Source organism: Drosophila albomicans, chromosome 2R (assembly GCF_009650485.2).
Source record: "Drosophila albomicans strain 15112-1751.03 chromosome 2R, ASM965048v2, whole genome shotgun sequence".
Lineage (NCBI taxonomy): Eukaryota > Metazoa > Arthropoda > Insecta > Diptera > Drosophilidae > Drosophila > Drosophila albomicans.
Window position 1 is genome coordinate 7,554,588 of NC_047631.2, and position 19,813 is coordinate 7,574,400.

A 19,813-nucleotide genomic window follows, 5' to 3' on the forward strand; every position below is an offset into this window, starting at 1 on the left:
ACAATACTCATGTATAGTATACACTTCCATATCCGCCAGCTGCTGTTGCTAATAATAACAAAAACAAACAGAGAAAAAATAGTCGAATTTCTCAGTATTCAGAGTTTGGTCCTTGGCATTGGCTAAGAGCCAAGAGTGTCATTTGCATGCTGTCGGCAATGATTCCCCCATAGAGGAGCTTGTCCTGACATTCCTATATATAATATATAAGCTTGTGTGTGTGTGTTTTTCTGTTTCTGACTGCTTCTGCCCAGGAGTAGCTGACAGCAGCTTTGCTTAGCTGGCTTCTCATCGCCCACTTCCCACCTGACCCAAAATTACACTCGTCTGACAAGTGTCATACAACAGAAATTTGAAGAGCAATTGAGCAGCAGCATGACAATTATGATGAGGCCTGTTAACAATGGATTCGCTCTATAAAAGTGAATAATCGACAAAAGCAATAAATAGGCATTCGTACATCTGTTTGTATCAAATGGATTAGCAAAAGTTTTGCCAAAACTAATTAATGACGATACTAAAATCGTTGCATATTGCAGGTAACTCAATATACAATACTTATCACATGAATAATAATAAATAGTCTGAACATTATTTTCCCTTCAACTAAACTTGTTATTTACGGTCAATTCTGTTTTATCCATTTATTAATCATAATTAATTAAAAGAAAAAAGTTAAATAAATATCCTTGTTGCTCAGATTTTATATATAGATACAAAATATAGTTTTTGGTATATTTGGTATACTTAGTATTTTATTCATTTATTTATTTGGCTTATTTTAAAGCCCTTAGTACGTTGTAGAACTTTTTCAGATTGTTTTGCATTAATTGAAAATGAGTAATTAATATTTCAAAGTCGAGCACACTTTCTTTCCTTTTTCATTGCAAATTTTATTAAAGACAATTGTGAGTAATATTTTCAGCTCTATTTCAACTAATCGATATAGATTTTTTCCACTTAATTGTCAACCACAATTATTTTGCTAAAAGCAATTTCATGCTAAGGCAATTAAATTAATTTATTTAAATTAGAGTGCTTCATATTAAACATATTGCATTTATTTTTATCAATGTCAATTTCAATAACTTTTGAATAAATAATTGAATGGCGACATATTTACCAAATAATCGAATTATTACTCTTTAAACAATACCACTAATAATAAAAAAATGTCTTGCCATTATTTTTCATTGAAATAAACTTCAAATAAACTTGTTATTTATGGCCCATCTACTTATCTTGAAAACATTTATTTATCACAGTTAATTGAGGGAAAAAGCATAGTAATAAATATACTTATTGCTTCCTTTTTTCCTTGAAATCCATACAAGCTTAAGCTGAAATTCGAGCTACATTCCGACTAATCGATATAGATTATTTCCACTTAATTGACAACATGCAAAGGCAATTAAATTAACGCATTTAAATTAGAGATATTTGGTATATTTGATAATTGAAATCCTGAATTTATGTTTATCGAAGTAAATCGTAATCATTTACTGATATACTGAGATATTTAACAATCACTCGAATTAAATTGCAATTCAACGTAAATTTGCACAACATTCGAAGTTTCTATTCAAGAACCAATCGCAAATTGATGACAATAATTTAAAATTGATTTTAAGCTTACACAATCTACTAAGTAGAAGCATGCTTCGTTTGTTTATATTATTTCGATTGTTTGGCTTAAATTGCAAGGATTTCTAAATGGATGCTTGCACATCAATCAAACCAATTCAATTAATACTAAAAGCCGAACGCTTTCTGCAATTTTCTAATGGCATTTATGCTGGCATCTTAAAGCTTAAAAGCCCAGCAAGGACAACAAGGACACCAGCATCCACACAGCATCACAGCAGCAACAAAAACAAGAATGTGAAGAACAAGTTGTTAACCCAATTTGCTTTCTTACGGCTCCGACTTGCTATCAAATTCCTAAGCGCATTTGCAGGCGACAGAAGCTGCTAGCTGAGGAAACTCGCCGCAGGACCTCAAGCTGGAGCTGGAGCTGGAGCTGAGAGTGCTAAACGTGTGTTCACATCGTGTCACGACTGTGTCACGACTGTTCACGAATTCATAATTGAATTCTTAGAAAAGGCCAAAGACAGATGACAGCGTCGTGTTAGAATGGAATTAATTACAAAATTTGTAAAGCGAAATAGAAATAAATTCATTCATAAATATTTCTGTCACGCGCCCATCTCCAACTCCAGACGCAAAACGACCTTCAGCATGAACTGCACTCTACCCGACCTATGTGTGGGGATAAAATGGGTCTGAGGAGGTATCAAAATTATGCCCGTGCAGTTTGCAAGCTTTGCCAGAAGACAACGTGGGCGTATCTGAGGGCAACGGCAGGGGGCGTGGCTGTAGCACACATATTTATGAGCAGCCACGTCTGCAAGCAAAAAAGAAGCCTTAAGAGCTTCATTAGACCTTTGCAATTTGAGTTGTCGCAACGACTTTTGTTTTACTTTCATGTTTGATTTCAGTACAGTCATGATTAAGACGGGAAGGGAGGAGGTCACAGGGGGAAGCTTGATCAAATGAAGCGTTAATTTTTTCATGTCCAGTGAAAACGAAATGTCAGCAGGACATTTAGAAGCGTCATGGTCAACGGAACGAACGAACGATTGAATAATGTATGAACCTGTCCTCGCAAACATACGTCAGCTGAGTCGTAATAGACGACTATTAGTATGGCTTATCTGAATGCCAAATTAATATGTAGAGGTCATTAGTAAATCATTCTCTTTTTGTTGCTGTTTGCCTACACTTTGAGCATTGTGATCAAGCTGATATAATTGATATAATGTGTTTCCTTTGTGTTCTGTCGATTGATATAATAATTACAGAGTCCCACTTGCAAACAAATTACACCTAATCTGTCACAAGCAATCAATTTGTTCACATTTGACCCAAATGAAAAGCGCTTTAAAGAACATTTCAAATGTTATATACAACTATTTAAAGCTGTCACATAAATATTAAATATTTATGAAAACAAAAACAATTTTATTCGAGAATATACAGTTAAATTTAAAGAACTCATTCAATTGCGTAAAATTTAAAATTAAATAGAACAAGTTTTTACTTATTTTACAGTTTCCAAAATTCGTCTCGAACCGTGAACAAAAGTTTTGCTTGCAAACAATTTTGTAGCATACTTTTTAGCGCTGCGTTAATCTTGAGCAAGCGACTCATTAAAGCAGCTAAATGCTGAACAGCAAAGCAAATAGAGATAGTCTTTTTAGTCTCTTTATCTCCCCCTTCTCCGACACTCAAAGTACTTACGTCTTATGCCCCAATCCATCATTTTGTTGGCTTTGTCTCCTGGTGTGGGGAATGAAGAAGAAGAAGGCGCCAGGTGTTGTTCTTTTGCTTCAGCCAGACACCGCCAAGTGGTCAGCATTAGCGGATGGGCGAAAGGACAAAAGGCGTGTTTTTTCGCTATGCCGGCCAGGAACCGGCTGCTTAGTCGCAGACAATCCGATTTCTTACATAGCTACAAAAAACACTTTACGACATACAGCAACAGCAACGGCGACGGCGACGGCAACAGCGACTGCGACACGCACAAATTGAATTGAACTGCTTCTAATTTTGACAATTTTATGTATGCCTCAAGTGGGGAGCGAGAGAGAGAGACAGAACGCGAGGACGAGGAGCAATGAAGAATACAGCACAACAGCAGCAGCAGCAGCAGCAACAACACGAACAGCAACAACACTCAAACTGTTGCCGCCGCTTGGGCGCTCGCTATCACCAAATAAATTCAAATTCCAATTTCGATATACGATACACGCGATACACGATATGCTGGATGCACGATATACGATATACGATATTCAGTTTGCCGGGCACTGCCGTGCTATGCTGCTGGCCCGAGCAGCATTTACTTCATGACTGAAACCAACAGCCGACAACAACCTCTAAGCGCGCACAGACACAATGTGTTCTGTTCCTGTCGCTAGCGTCGCGCGGCGGCAACGTCAACGCCAACGCAGGCAGCAACGATTCGATGGCGAAGTGTGACTGTGACGGCGCCGAATGTGTACGGCGCAGATAACTGTTTGGGAGCTGAGTGGGATTTGGGGGGTGGGGGAGTGAAAAATGGGGAAGAACTGAGAAATTCCACGAAACACGGCGTCGCTGCTTCGGCACTTGAGTCGGCCACCTCGACATTGACGAGGACGTTGACGAAACAACAACAAGAACAACAACAATAAGTGAAGCTGCTGCACAGGTGGCGGAATTCGCAATCGAAAATTTAGCCATAAAAATGCCGTTATTCTTAAATATTGTCTGTGTGTGACTTAAAAATACTCCAAAGCGATAAGAGAGCTATGTCGAAATAAAAGAGTGGGAGGGCAAACAAAGGGGGGCAAATCATAAAGCATAAAACTCAGATGAAGTGAAATGACACAGCAATAAAGAAGATAAGCAATACGAAGCTCAGCATAAAATATTAACCAACCTTAAAGTAGACAATATTATACTTTAACTAGTTCTTAACTAATTATTGATAAGCATAGTAGAAAAATCTTAGTGTAATTGCCTTAGAATAACCACTGTACGCAAGCCAAAAACAACAAGTGATAGAACAACGACAGTCAAACGAAAGTAGCACAAAAAGAGAGCGCACACACGAAGCATAAGCTCTTGCTGTTGCTCTCAGTCTCTCGCCTGCCTACATAACAAATTCCAACAATAAATATTGCTGGCATTTTAAGAGAGAGTGTGAGGAGAGAGAGAGAGAGAGCAGAATTGAAACACCTAAGGGCAAAATGACTTAAGCACTAAGAGCGAACAACAATAGCAAAGCAATGACATCGAAGTGCCGTAAGAATGCCACAAGACATGCGACTGATAACATGCTTACAACTAGAAAGAGTAAGGAGTGTGAGTAAAATGCAATTTCAAAAGCATTTTTAGATAGTTTTATTTGGTTAACTAACAAAGAGTGTTGTACCAACAGATTACGACACTTTTTGTTTTTTAGGGCACTTGCCCCAAATTGATTGTTTGCCAGGCAATGACGAACTGCGAGCTGGAGACGAGTACAAAATTTATGATTGCCAGTGTGCCAAGCAATTAGGACAATGTGCGGCACACAGAGACAGAGACAGCGACAGTGACGGCGACAGAGCTCATGAAATATTTAAGCAAAAGCGCGGTCGCATTTACATTTTACACCTTTTGAATTGCACACGTCAAACAACAACAACAATACTAAAAGAGAGCGGGAGTGAGAGCAGCAGAGAATGAGTTAGTGTTTGTGCGAATTGGGGGGGAATGAGTGAGCGCAGAAGGCGGCAACATGCGGCTGCTAAGTGGCTGCAGCTCTGCCAGCTTCAACACTTCGTTTCTTGCCTTTCATTTCCTTTCCCCCCTGCTTTCACTGCTTATGTGTTATGTAGATGCTGCCAACATTTCCGGACTCTACTTCTTCTTTTTTGCTCCGTTTCCTTTTGTGGTTGTCCTTATTTAAATGTCATTTATGTTTGCCGTTCTACTTTATTGTGATTGTTGTTGTTATGTGCGACGTTAGGCGGCATTGTGAATTCCCAGCGGCCTTATTGTGTATTAACTTTGTCATTTCGGTGAACTTATTTGTATGTGTTGATGTGCGAACTGTAACAGCACGTGCTCCCTGCGCTGCGCTCCCAATTTATGTGCGAATATATAAACAACATATATAATTGCTTACACATACATATGTACAACTGTAAGAGTGTGTGTGTGTGTTCATTGTTGGGTTTCGCAGCAACTTTGTTGCGCCTGCGCTTGAGCTTTGGCTTGTGTTCAATTTGTGTTGCCTACTTTTAGGCATGTGACGCATTTTGACACGTCCTTGCAATTGATTGGCATGCTCGTAAAAACGAAAAAATTAAAGCTGAATGCATGCAACAGATTGAAGAGCAATTTCAAATAAAATTCTGTTACTGTTACAGTTACTGTTAGTGAAATATTAAGTCGTTGCATGCATAAATATGATGTGCCAAAAGAACTAAATTTTGCATCATTTAAATAAATATGAATTTAGCTCTATTTCCAAAAATTTAAAACTCATGAAGACTTCCTTGTATACAAATTTAGCATACTAAAATGTAGTCAGTAAAGTATTAAATAAAAATAAAATAAGTAATTTTAAATAAGTGTCGAATTAAACAAGTTTATATATCATTAGTAAAATAAACTTTTTCTTCATTTAAAATCACTGAAAGCAGTTCGCATTTCGAACTGGGGTTGCACAACTCGCTAAACGATATGTTGTAGCAGCGAGCTTTCGTACGTCGCTGTTAGTTATCCTTATCCAAAGGGTTTGCGCACTCGCTAACTTAATATGCACGTTAAAGTCAAATTTATAAACATAGCTATGAGCACTTGGCAATTGTTGATTGCCATTAGAAATATATAAACAGATTAGATAACATAATGAACTATATATCCCATTGATAAATAAGTAACAAACTGCGAGGATTAGCATAACAAATTGACGGCAAAGTGTCTCGTGCATTTCACTGTTAAATATAGCATACTTTTTGGGGCCTGATTACAAGATTATTCTTTTAATGTTTTTAATGTTTATGTTCATTCAGAAATTATTTATACACTTACGTATCCTTTCACAAATTTCATCTTTCATTTTATCACATATAAAATAGTTTAATATATTAAATAGAACGCTTTTTCTTCACATTCCACTAAACAAACAATATTAAAGAAATCTCCGTCGCGACGCTTCGAAATGCCAGCAAACAACTGAAACTTCTTAAACTCTGCCGAATTTTACTACACGAAATATGACTACAGCAACAACAATAACAACAACAAAGCAGCATGAGCATGAGCAGCAACAATAGTAAACAACCGTCAATCGAATGTCGTTGTTGTTGATAGGCAGCTCAGCCAGCATAATTATTGATAAAACAAAGCTAATTGCACGCCAAGGAAAGGGATTTATGAATGACTTGCCTCATCCACTCGCACTCGCAAGGATCTGGCACACTAAGTGATTTCAAATGGCCCACTAACAGGCAAAGAACTTACCGCGTGACGTTGGATGATTCATAAGTATCGATAGAGGGCACTCATCGTCGTCAAGTATATACTCCGTGCCATCGCTGTTCACCTGGAGAATGCGATAATCGGAATTAGTAAGTGGCAAATACAAGGATAATAAATATACGCACCTGAACAAGACAATAGTGCAAGGGATCCGCCTTCTCGAGGCCATATTTGGTGAGCATTTCCCTGACGACCGCCTGGGCGCAGTCCCGTATGGACAGCAGCAGCGTCTTGTAAGGCACATCCTGGCACAGGCTCTCGCCGTAGATTTTTAACGTGCCACCCGTATCCGGACCGCCATCGCGTGACCGAAACTGTTGCAGCTTCTTCTCCAGCTTTTGCTGTCGCCGTCGACGCATCACGGCCTCCGGATTTGAGATCGACCGTGTGAATGACGTCTCCGGCAGCTCTGTGTACAGCTTGCCAGCGACAGCATCGCCAGCATCGTTGCCATTGCCGACGCCTCCGCCACCCGCATTGCCGTTCATATGCGCCGCCGACGCAGCATTGCCAATGCCATTGCCTAGGCCCAGTTGACTGCCATTCGACTGGGGGAGATCGGAGCTGAGTTTGGCCAGCTTCTCCTTCTTCTTTTGCTCCTTCTTCTCGCGCTTCGAGAGCTTGCGCTTGAAATTCAAGTCTGATTGCTCAATGGGCTGCAATATACAGAAATTTACTTATTAGATTTGTAATTGAATTTCAAATTTCAATGGCAACTCACCGTCGTCTTCTGATCTATGTTCTTGAGCAGGAAGCGACCTTCGCGATCATCAATATGCCAATTGAGCTGCACAAGCAGTGGCTTCTCATCGGCATTCAAACGTCGCTCCTCGCCATTGGCGTGCACCTCGTAGAGCGCATAGTTGGGCACCGACAACATCCGCATATCAGGACGGAATTTCTCAATGAGCGTGTCTGCAAGCAAGTTACGAAATTGTTAATCAAATACGGCAAGATAAATAAGAAAATAAATGTTCAGTTGATTAATGTGCAGCCTATGATAAAAACTTATTTTTTATATTAGAAATAATTTTCCACTGTACTATATAATAATATTTTTGCTATTATATCTTATTATAAAATACTATGAAACCCAAAACTAAATTTATAAAATTACACTTCCTTTAATAATAATAATTTAAATAAAAAACTAATTTTATAAAAAAAAGGTAAAAATAAAATATAGTTTTCATTTCATTTTTAAATTCTGTTTTAAATTGCAATTACAAAATTCTGATAAAATCTTCTAATATTATTTTTATTTTAATGGAAACAAATACCCATTACGAATAATGACAATACAGAGAGGTATTATTCTAAAAATACTAAAATTTACCGAAGGTCATATTTGGTATATCGGTTCCAGCTTGACAACAAACTTGATCTGGGTGCAAACATAACAAGTGCATTCAAAATAATTATATCTCTATCTCTTATAGTCTCTGAGATCTAAGTTTTTATACGGACGGATGGCCGGACGGACAGACATTCAGACAGACAAACATGGATATATCGTATACATACATTCCTGCATGCACAAAGTTGTAATACACTTCTAATCTATTGGGTATAAATATTTTGTTCTCTTTCTATAAATACTATAAATCAAATTTTGATATTTCAACTTATTTTTTAATACAAGGAAACATTTTATAAATATCGAAGAGCAATTAAATTTATATTGCATTAAAAAAACTATGATTGCATTACATTTTTCTGGCAATATTATTTTTAATTTTAATAATAAAATGCTTATGTATTTTTTTTTTTTTTTTTTTTTTTTAATTCAGAAATGAATGTCAGTATGAGAAGTTTGTTTTTAAGAACTTTGAACAACATAAATTTAATCAGAAAAGATTTAAGCGAAATATTGAAAAATATAGTGTTTGAATAGAAATTATTTTAATTTCCAAAGTAGAGATTATCTGAGTTTTAAAATATATCGGAATATTAAAAAATATATGAGTTTGAATAGAAATCGTTTTAATTTGCAAAATAGCAAATTAACTGGGTACTAAAATATAGCGGAATATTGAAAAATATTTGAGTTTAAATATAAGGGTTCTAAAATATATCTCTATATGTGCCAACAACAATATGCTCCAATTTCTACATATTTATGCTTCTCTCACCTATGACATCTGTGACTGTGGCATCGCTGGCAACGCGAATGCATTTGGTGGCCACTTTTTGGCCGGCATCTTGGAAGTAAAACCTCATAACGCCATGGAAGAGCAGATTCTGTTAAAAAAAAGTAAAAAGCGAATTAAATGTTAGAAATGTTTTGCCTATGAGAATAATTCATTTGAGTTTGGCTTACTTCGTCTGGCTCGGAGAGAGCAAAGAGATCCAATCTGTTGGCATTCCATTGCTGAATCACTGAACGTACTGCCTCGCGATCCAACATTTTCTTATCATGTGACATACTGTACAACTGGGGAGGGAGAGGTATTGGAATTTTTGGAATGTTTATCGTTTTTGTGACTCCAGTGTGACGTCGTTTATCTCGTTGTGTGTGTGTGTGTGTGTGTCTAGTGTTTAGATCTTTAATGTGTCTCCTCCTCTCTGCGTGTGTTGATGGAAGCTCCGGCTAACTGTAAACAACAAAGCACAAAAATGGGGTATATAATTAGATTTTAGGTTTACAACTTCCACGAAAACAGAATAGCATAAAAATACATCAAAATTCAGTAGCAGATGTGCAATTAGAAAAGTTGCATTCACTCTGCAAAATGCAAACACTCCAAAATAAAATGATTCAAACATTGTGTGAGCGAGTTGCGCTCTTTAGTTTCGACTACAAAGTAAAGAATATCTGAGCTTGAAGATAAAGTGATCCTAAGTGTTTTAGTAAGTTATTACTGCGAAGTTATTGAAGCTGAAACCAAATAAAAATCTTTGATTTTAGTTAAATTTGAAAAAAAAAAATTAAATTAGTGGAGAACAATCTTGGAATTTTCGCATAATAGTTTAAAATATAAAATTCTAAAAATTAGGAAGTCCCAAATTGTATGATAAGTTTAGATATAGCTTCAATACAAAATGATGCTAAGTAAGTTAATACTGCGAAGTCATTGACGCTCAAACCAAACAATATCGTTTATTTTAGTTAAATTTGAAAAATAACTAAATTAGTTGAGAACATTCTTGGAGTCTACTAATTTAATATAGAAAATTCTAAAAATTATTTAGTCCCAATTGGTAAGATAAGTTTAGCACACAAATTGGTAGAATGAGAACTTAATTTTATGAAGAGCAAACTTCAACACAAAATGTGACTTTCCATAGAAAACGATCGTTGTGTCCCCTTAATAAAATGTTCTCGATTATGTGATTAATACATTACAAAACTCCCTCTATAGCATAGCACAGGCCATTTACATTGTCTTGCCATTACAGGCAACGATGCCGCCCCGCCCCTGATCGGTGACCCCAGAAAAGCAAACAACTTCATCGGGGCAGAAAATGTTTCGACAATGTGTTAGAGGAACAAATAACCTCAAGATGTTTCTAGGGCGTGTCTCCCTCTCCCTCTCTCTCTCTGTCTCTTTCTCTCTGTTTCGCGCTTTGTGCAACGTTCAAAGTTCATCAAAAAATAAGAAAAAGAAGCGGAACTATGCCTGAAACGATTCTTATTCTTTGTGCACAGCAATTTCCCCCCCCTGTTAGCGTCTTGATATCTGTTGTTATTTATTTTGCCATGCATGTGTCTGTGCCTTTTACGTATATAGTTTAATAACCGTCGACGGTTACGCTTCGAAGAATTCGTCGTTTGGCCGCGCACAAAGAGTCGCCTAAGAAGGGGTTCGGGAATTCTCTGTGACGGGGGGGAGGAAAGGTTGAACCACACTATAACTCTATAAGCTGGGTTCTCTCCTAAGCTGGGAGAAGTAAAACAATTTCTTGTATGCGAGTCAAGGCGAGGGCGTGTTGTCAGTTGCAATTGCACCGCAATTTGCTTGTTGCCAAGCAGCTGACTTCGGGGCTTCCCCTCGTACCTTCACCCTTCACCCTCCTCCCCTTCACTTTCCCATAACCCTTTTTGCAGGACGAAGGAGCTGCACTCGTGCGTAACCAGTCAAGTTTTTTCTTTATGTTTTCTTTTCTTTAGTTTTTGTATATATTTTAAATACATTTTGATGCTTTGGTATTTCATTTGGCTTGGTTTTGGGTTGCATTTCAATGCTTGTTGTGGTTGGTTTTTGTCGGTTGTCGGTTGTCGATTGTCGGTTGCTGGGCAGCTTTTAGGGGTTGTTACTCAGGGGTGCTCGTCGGCATAGACATGATTGTTGGCATGCACTCAAGATTTATTACACTTTAAGTGCGGTAAATTTACAAGAAACATGCATTTGTACAACAGGTTAATAAGGCGGTTTTCATTTGAAGATTAAAAATTACACAATGAATTAATTCAAATAAATAATTAAAAGAACATCTGAAGTTGTTAGAGAATATCACAAAAATTGAGTGAAATTAGTTTAGTAAAAATATCTAAATCATTGCGAAGACTAAACCTAGGAATATAGCAAATATATATAATATAATACATAATATATATAACAAAATATTTGTCCTATTTATATCTTTGTATTCTATCTAATTTAAAGTGAACCAAGTGCCTCATTTCATATTTATTTGTAATTTTAAAAATATTTCAGTAAAAAAATGTTTAACAGGAAATTCCGAGTGTTCGTTACGCTTGAAAAGACACAGAGAAAGAGAGAACCCTAGAATGTAGAGTCTAGTCTAACCGCTGAGTGTGTTTTGTAATTATTTAAGCAATTTTACAACATTATTAAAAAGACATAAAACTGACATTTACACCGACGCAACGATCAAAGTCAACATCCAAGTTAATGTCGTTGTCGTTGTCGTTGCTTTTGCTTTTGCTGTTTTGTAAGTGCACTGAGCCCAAAGATTGCTCGTATTGATAAAAATATAAAAAGCCGGAAAACCGCAAAGGCAGTAACAACAAACAGTGGAAGAAAAACAAAACTGTCACTTGATAAATAGAGAAACAGAGAGACAGATGTACGATTAAGTATAGTCTGTAGTATAGGAGTATATGAAATAAAAGTACCGTAACAGACAAAAGCCAAGAAACAAAGCGTCCCAATGAACGAGGTGAATGTACCGAAGATTTCTTTAGAATTTTGGGCGCTTCCAAATTGGCAAGTAGGCATGATTAAATACTTTTGAGGTTAGCAAAACGAAAACTGCTTTAATTCTATTATTTTTAATTGAGTTTGTGGCCATTGAGTGGCGTTTAATTGAAAGCCAATAACAGTGGCAGTAAGTCAAGTACAACAATTGCAGCTGCGGCTATTAAAAGATGACAAGTGAAAATTGCTGAAATCAGCAGAAACCAGCTTAATCAATGGGCGACAACAACAAAGGCTTAGCCATGACACAAACCAGACTTGACTTTACTTTATTGAAACGCCATTTGTAGCATGCCATCTCTCTCTGTCTTTCTCTGTCGCTCTTAGTGTTTATCTTCTGCTTCTGTTTATGCTTTTGTTTTCCATTCTTCGATTGCTTTACACGCAGCTTTGTTGTCGTTACTCTTTGCTTTGCTTTGATGTGCTTTTCTGTGGCTTCTTCTTTCACTCTTCCATTCGCTGGCGGCTTAAAAGCCTGTGACACTTTTGCACTCGAACCGCGTATTCAGCACAAAAAGAGCCCAATGAATAGAAGACGAGGTGTCCAATGTCAACATAAACATTTGGATGCTCTAACTTTTCAGTTGGATACGTTTGCAACTTGAATATTTATGAATATGTGTAGAAAATAATGAGAATACGGAATACTATTTAAGAGCAAAGTTCTCAAAGTTCTTTTTTAAAATTATTTAAAATTATTTAAAAATTAAAATATGTTTTTCATAATTATTTTGAATGCAGTATAAATTATTCTTTTTTGTGTTTATTCAAAAATATTCGTAATTCTTATTTAATATTATTTGAGTATTTAATACTCAAACGTTTTAATCTGTTTCTACAACAATAAAGAGCTGATTTTTTTTCCCTTATGTTTTTTTAATTAATTAATACCCATAAAACAATATGAAAACTGGAACTTTACTTTGTAATTTATTCTTTTCTCATTGTTAAATACTTCTTGTGATGCAAAGCTAATGTAATAGCGATACCCTTAAAGCTGACAATATATGCGACACATTGTTTTATAATCCAATTTAACAGACATCATTTGCCGGTTGCCGTTTGAAAAATTTCTCGCGACATTTTTTTCTTTTTATTTATAAAAAGTGCTTTGAATTTATAAATAGTACATATTTCTTTTTTTCATATATACTTTATTTTGTGGATTTGCTGTTTAGTCGTGTAACTGTAGTTGGCGTTTTATTGTTGTCTTAACGAAGTTGTTGTTGCCATTTTTTTCCCCCTTCTGCTTAAAATAAATATAAACATAACATTTTTTCGCCTTTGTGTGTGAAAACAGAAAACTAAAGAGAAAAAACCGGCAACAGCGAGCGAAGCCGGCGTCAAAGGCATACCAAAGTGGTTGTTGACTTTTTTTGTTTATTGTGTTGTTTTTTTACACTTTTTTTTTACATGCCCAACAATTTTTTCATACCTTCTTAACCAGGCACCAAAACGAAGTCGCAGTTGAGTCAACAAGCAACAACAACAATGAGAGAATATGAGTCAAGTTTGCTGCTATTGTGGCTCATGATAATGTTGTTGTTGTTGTTCAGCTTTTGGGCCAAGCTTAATTGGTTAGTGGAATTGGGTTGAGCGTAAATTGTAATGAGCCCTGAAGTGCTCAAATGGCGGAATCATGAATCAACACACATTAGGCAAAGGTGTTGCCACAATAAATACCGCGTGTCTGAATTTAAATAGAGGATGCCCGCCCAACAACAGGAAAGACTCAGCATTGTAATGAGCATGACTAATGCGAAAGAGTTCAACTGGAGTTCGGCTTGGAAGTTCTTGTATTCTCAACAATTTGTAATTACATATTCTATACAAACAACTTCAATGTGTGTTGTGCACTTTCTGTTTCGAAAGTCAAATGAAACTGTAATTATCTCTTGTCACGATCTGTTCGATTCGACACCTTTTCAAATGCTTTTTTTTTGTGACCTTATCACGCAGTAAAAGTTAGAATACATCAAAGAACTTGTAGATTTACTTTTAACATGGGTAATAAAATTGAAAATTGAAATTGTATAACAGAAAAATGTCGATTGTTTGCATACAACATTTTTAGTAAATAAATAAATAATCGATTTTATATAGATGTCTTCAAATAAAGACATTCATAATCTACATTTGAAATTATGTGTTTTCTTTATTCCTTTAGTTCTTCCTTTCTTACTTTTCCTCTTAAATAATATGTAAGATAATTGCAAGAAACAATATATAACAAGTAAGAAAGTTACAGTCGAGTGTGCTCGACTGTGAGATACCCGCTACCCATTTTTAATAAAGGCAAAATATTGCGGTATCATTTTCAAAATATACCGAAAATACTAAAAAAAATACTAAAAATATACCAAATGGTATATTTGGTATATCGATATAGTACACCATTCAAAATATACCATAAACGTGTGCCAGATTGTCGGCCAAAGCAACTCAGACCCCTAGTAAGTAGGCGTTTTCCCATACAAAAGTATTTCCTAAATAACTTCGACAATTTTTATCTGATCGCAACCAAATTTTCAGGAATCATAACTACTACAGTAATTATTGTATATACCAAAATTCGTAGCTCTAGCTTAAAATTACACTTGTTATTTGATTTTTTTGATTTGCGGGGGCGGAAGTGGGCGTGGCAAAAATTTGAAACAAACTTGATCTGCGTGCAAACATAACAAATGCTGTCGAAAAAAAATTATAGCTCTATCTCTTATAGTCTCTGAGATCCAGTGTTTCATACGGACAGACGGACAGACACACAGACATACAGACACACAGACACACAGACGGACAGACGGACATGGCTAGATCGTCTCAGCTATTGATGCTGATCAAGAATATATATACTTTATAGGGTCGGAGATGCCTCCTTCTACCTGTTACATACATTTCCTGCCGGCACAAAGTTATAATACCCTTCTACCCTATGGGTAGCGGGTATAACAAGTTTGTCATAAAATAAACTATAATTACTTTCTTATCAATTTCATATTCCCAATTTTTAGTGATGTATATTGTCTATTCCGTCTTTTCTTATCTTTTCTTTATATTATTTTTAAATAAAATTTTAAACAACTTCAAGATCTAGCTAATTAGCTTTGTTGTTTAGTTATTTCGGAATCAGATATTTTCCTTATTCCGTCAATTCTATTTTCATTTTGTAATTTTGTTCTGAATCTTTCTTGAATAAAATTTAAGATAACTTCAAAAGCTAGCTAATTAGCTATGTTGTTTACTTATAAATATTAATCAAAAAAACTGCATAGTTATATTCCCAATTCCGAATGAGATATTTTCCTTATCCCTTGAATTCTCTTTCATTCTCTCATTCTTAAATAAAATTTAAGATCATTTCAAGAGCTAGCTTATCATCTACTTTAGTATAGGAAAATTAGCATAAATACAAGCTGCAATTAGCAGTTCAACGAAATGCAATTGAACGAAAGCTGCATCAGTTTTGACCCTGCAGCCAATGCCTTGACAATCCATTGCAATTAGTCAGCTAATTTATTTCAGGAACTGCAATTTAACCCAATTACATCGAGTTGTATTTGTTTTTTTTTTTAGATGTTTGTAGGTAAGCCAAACCCCATCATAATTATGCATGCCGCACATCAAAAATTCTCGCTGTTGTTGTTTGTTGTTGTCATGGTTGTCCTCCTCATCGTCGAGATGGCCGCACCCGACACACGACGATGCTTCTATGCATATTTAATTTGTTAATTTCCCATAAACTCGCTGTGAGAATATGCATAGAAAATGGTAAATATTCACATACGCATACACATAATTGAGTGTGCTCATATGAAAATCAAACAATGATAGAAATAATTAATTATACGAACGACATGCAAAAATGCGCAAAGCGTTTTGCATGCTAATGAAAAAACGAGCATTGCTCATACGCCGCATTATCCAATTTTTCTTTGAAAAGTTCACATTGCGTGCAGCGAATGCGAAATTCAAATTCGAATTCAAAAAATCAAAACAAAAACATAAATAAATATGGGCAAATAGATGTGCTTTAAACAAACTGAATTTCGATAGTGAAAAAATAAATATATAAATACGTATATATTCATCGCATTACCATAAACGGAAACTATTAATCAACTTTCACTTGTTGTTTTTTTTTTTTAAACTGTGAGCGCTGTCGATATTTTTGAACCAACCTTGTTGGCTGTCTTTATTAATGAAGTTGCCCAAAAATGTAGAAATGCTTACTCTGCTTATGCCTCATCAACAGGTTGTTGACTGATTATGCTTATGGCTTTATCTCTATGCCATTATCTTGATTTTTATCTTGATTGCCTGGCCAAGTCATTCAACTGATTACAGACACAAATAAAATCAAACAAATAACTTGATTTTATCTATTTTTAATTTGCCATTTAAATGCTGTAGTTTTTCTCTTCACACATAAATGCTAATATGCAATCTTATCTATCATTTGGCATTATGACATCAAAAAGAATATCAAGACTCCATCCAAATGACAATAATTTCTATGGAATTTATTTGGTATTTCTGCTTCTGCTGATAAATGAATTCTATTGTTGAGGTAGCAGCGTGTCAATTATTGTTGACATATTTTCAAACAGGTTTGAGCATTTCAGAAGTGCCAAATTCATTTGAAAATCTAAGGTCACACTCAACTTACGCTGTGAATATTAGTTCAAGTTATTTATAACCAAGTTCCCTATACTATATATATATTTTTTTTTTGATGTGTGTAAACAATAACTATGCTTTGTTCGGCGGTTTCATAATATTTGCTCTATTAAATTGCACAATTCACAGAAATGTGATATCATAATGAAACTCAACTTTGAAACGAAACAAAGGTTTATCGCTCCCTCTCTACACTTATTATTATTTATCCAACTATCGGTTCCCTCTCTCTCTCTCTCTCTCTGTCTCTCTTTATGTTTGTATTGTTTACGCAACTTTTGCAGCAGCTACAATAACACGCAGTTTATAATAAAATTGTCTGTGATACACCGACATTTTGATGCACTTGTAAAAAGCATAATACATGGCTTTTATAACTCTGTCGGTATGATCATGTACATCTAAGACAATGATTATAAGAAAGACTATAAGAAAAAAAAAAAAAAAAAATCGGTATATGTATGTTATTTCAGTTACACTACCGCTCTGTAGATTAAAGGGATTATTTCAGTATTTTTTGGAATATTAATGAGGTATAATTAATTGGTAATTTATTGGTATATTTAATAATAAACGGGTTGCGTGTATCTAACAATTGAACATACCCTATTGTAGCTTCCTTTCTTTTTTAAAACTGCAAACAATTTTATCATATTTTATTTTTACTCATTTGAATACCTTGAAGTAAGAGTAGAACAAATTTACTATATTTTATTTTTGGTATATTAATTCGGTATATTTAAATTATAATACCGTTCTATATATTAATGGGATTATTTCAGTATTTTTTCGGTATATTAATTTGGTATATTTTATAAAGAACTGTTTGCGAGTATCTTACAGTTCAGCATACCCTATTATATCTTTCATTTTATTTAAATATATACCTTTTTAAAAGTGTGCAAACAATTTTACCATATTTTATTTTTATTCATTTGAATACCCGAAGTAAGAGTAGAGCAAATTTACCATACTTTATTTTTGGTATATTATTTCGGTATATTTAAATTATACTACAGTGCTGTATTTATTTGGTATATTTAATAATGAACGGGTTGCGAGTATCTTACAGTTGAGCACACCCGATTGTAGCTTTCTTTCTTTTTTTAACACTTTGCAAACAAATTTACCCTATTTAATTTTGACTCATTTTGATACTTGGAAGTAAGAGTATAAAAAATATGACTTTCAAGCGAAAACTTTTAAATTCAGTTGTTTAATTAAAAGCGCAAACTTTTTAGAAATTTTATAATTATTAGTTTTAGTTTGTGTTTTTCAGTTTTTCTGCTTTTTTGGGTGGCGAAAGGGGAACTCATCGTAATTGCGAACACAGCAGGCGACAAGGCAACTCAGATAATGTTGCCAAGTTGTTGAAGTGTTTTCGAGTGCAATTTTACATATTTGCTGGCCAAGTTGTTGTTGCTAATTAGGCCAGGAAGCAATTTAACCGGTTAATAGACGAACAGCCTGCACTTTGTTGGCAATGTAACGAGAACAAAGCCATTCATATTAATCGCAGAAGATGTCGACAAACTTTTTATGGTATCTGTTATAAACGATACGTGGGTATAAATGTTATATGTAGAAGTTGGCTTTGGTTGCATATTTAATGTGGGAAAATTATAATGTCAGTTGGCCGGAACCTCGCTTTGATGTCGACTGTTAATTGCCAGCGGCAATAGCAACAACAACAACTGCAGCAACAGCAGCAGCAGCAGCCAAATGGCTATGCACTTATATCTAATGGCAAACTATATCCATAAGATATGAGAGACCAGACCAGTAGGAAAGTCTGAACCCCTCCAGCATTTGTAGTATGAACTCCTCTCGCCGGACTTCTTGGAAACACGCAACTTTCACTGCGCCAAACAACGCCCATAAAAAGAGACCCAGAGACACGACCGGAATCAAGTCTCAGCTATTCCGATGATGTCTAAGACTCAGACAGACAGGCAGACGGACAGAAAGCCGGCGACAATTGACAATTGGCAATAAAATTTCAATTAACGTGAAAATGTCAAATACTTAAGAAAATGAAATAAAGACAATAAACACATTGCGACAACGCAGTGAGTGAAAATCAAGTGAAAAGAGACGACGACCAAATGGGGCCAAAAGCAATTCGAAAATAATACGACGAAGACGCTGAAATCAATGAAATGGTAGAGAAACTAATATTTGAAATTACTGAAGCGGGAGATATTTTATTGCTGTGTTATCAACTCATCTTTTATTGGTTTGCAAGACATGCTCAAGAAAAAAATATGGTAAAGTGGTGTAAATACTTTATGCATTTTTGGTATATTTTGTACTTTATCTTATATTTTAAATATATCACAATATCGCTATACCAAATATAGCATTGGATATATTTAAATATTTTTGTGATATATTGTAAACACTTTATGTATTTTTGGTATATTTTGTACTTTGTGTTCTATTTTGAATGTAGCACAATATTGGTATACCACATATAGTTTTCGGTATACTTGAATATGTTTGTGGTATATTGTAAATACTTTATACATCTTTGATATATTTTGTATTCTATCGATATGCCAAATATAGCTTTCGGTATATTTAAATATTTTTGTGGGTTATAGTAAGTACTTTATAAATTTCCGATATAATTTGTACTACTTTTGAATGTAGCACAATATCGATACACCAAATAAACCTTTCGGTATATTTTGATATGTTTGTAGTATATTTCAAGGAAGGATTTGCTGTGTTATCAACTCATCTTTTATTGGTTTGCAAGAAATGCTCAATAAAATATTATGCTAAAGTGGTATAAATACTTGATGCATTGTCGGTATATATTGTACTCTGTGTTATATTTTGAATATCGATATACCAAATATAGCTTTCGGTATATTTAAATTTGTGTGTGGTAT

At 35.1% G+C, this 19,813-nt stretch overlaps 1 protein-coding gene across 9 annotated transcripts in view; it reads right to left on the reverse strand.

The window, feature by feature from the left end:
- The window catches only part of LOC117576667 (afadin), a 62,567-nt gene that overhangs the window by 32,664 nt on the left and 10,090 nt on the right, over positions 1–19,813 (reverse strand). For 8 of the 9 annotated variants that reach the window (XM_034261642.2, XM_034261641.2, XM_034261644.2 and 5 more), the window contains exons 2-6: positions 9,398–9,671; positions 9,210–9,318; positions 7,799–7,992; positions 7,203–7,733; positions 7,060–7,141 (exon numbers count right to left, since the gene is read on the reverse strand). In XM_034261642.2, the coding sequence (XP_034117533.2) occupies positions 7,060–7,141; positions 7,203–7,733; positions 7,799–7,992; positions 9,210–9,318; positions 9,398–9,502 (1,021 nt within the window). In that variant the 5' untranslated portion in view covers positions 9,503–9,671. Of the gene's footprint in view, positions 1–3,300; positions 3,509–7,059; positions 7,142–7,202; positions 7,734–7,798; positions 7,993–9,209; positions 9,319–9,397; positions 9,672–19,813 lie in introns of those variants that run through there. The other variant, XM_034261648.2, reaches the window with a different exon arrangement.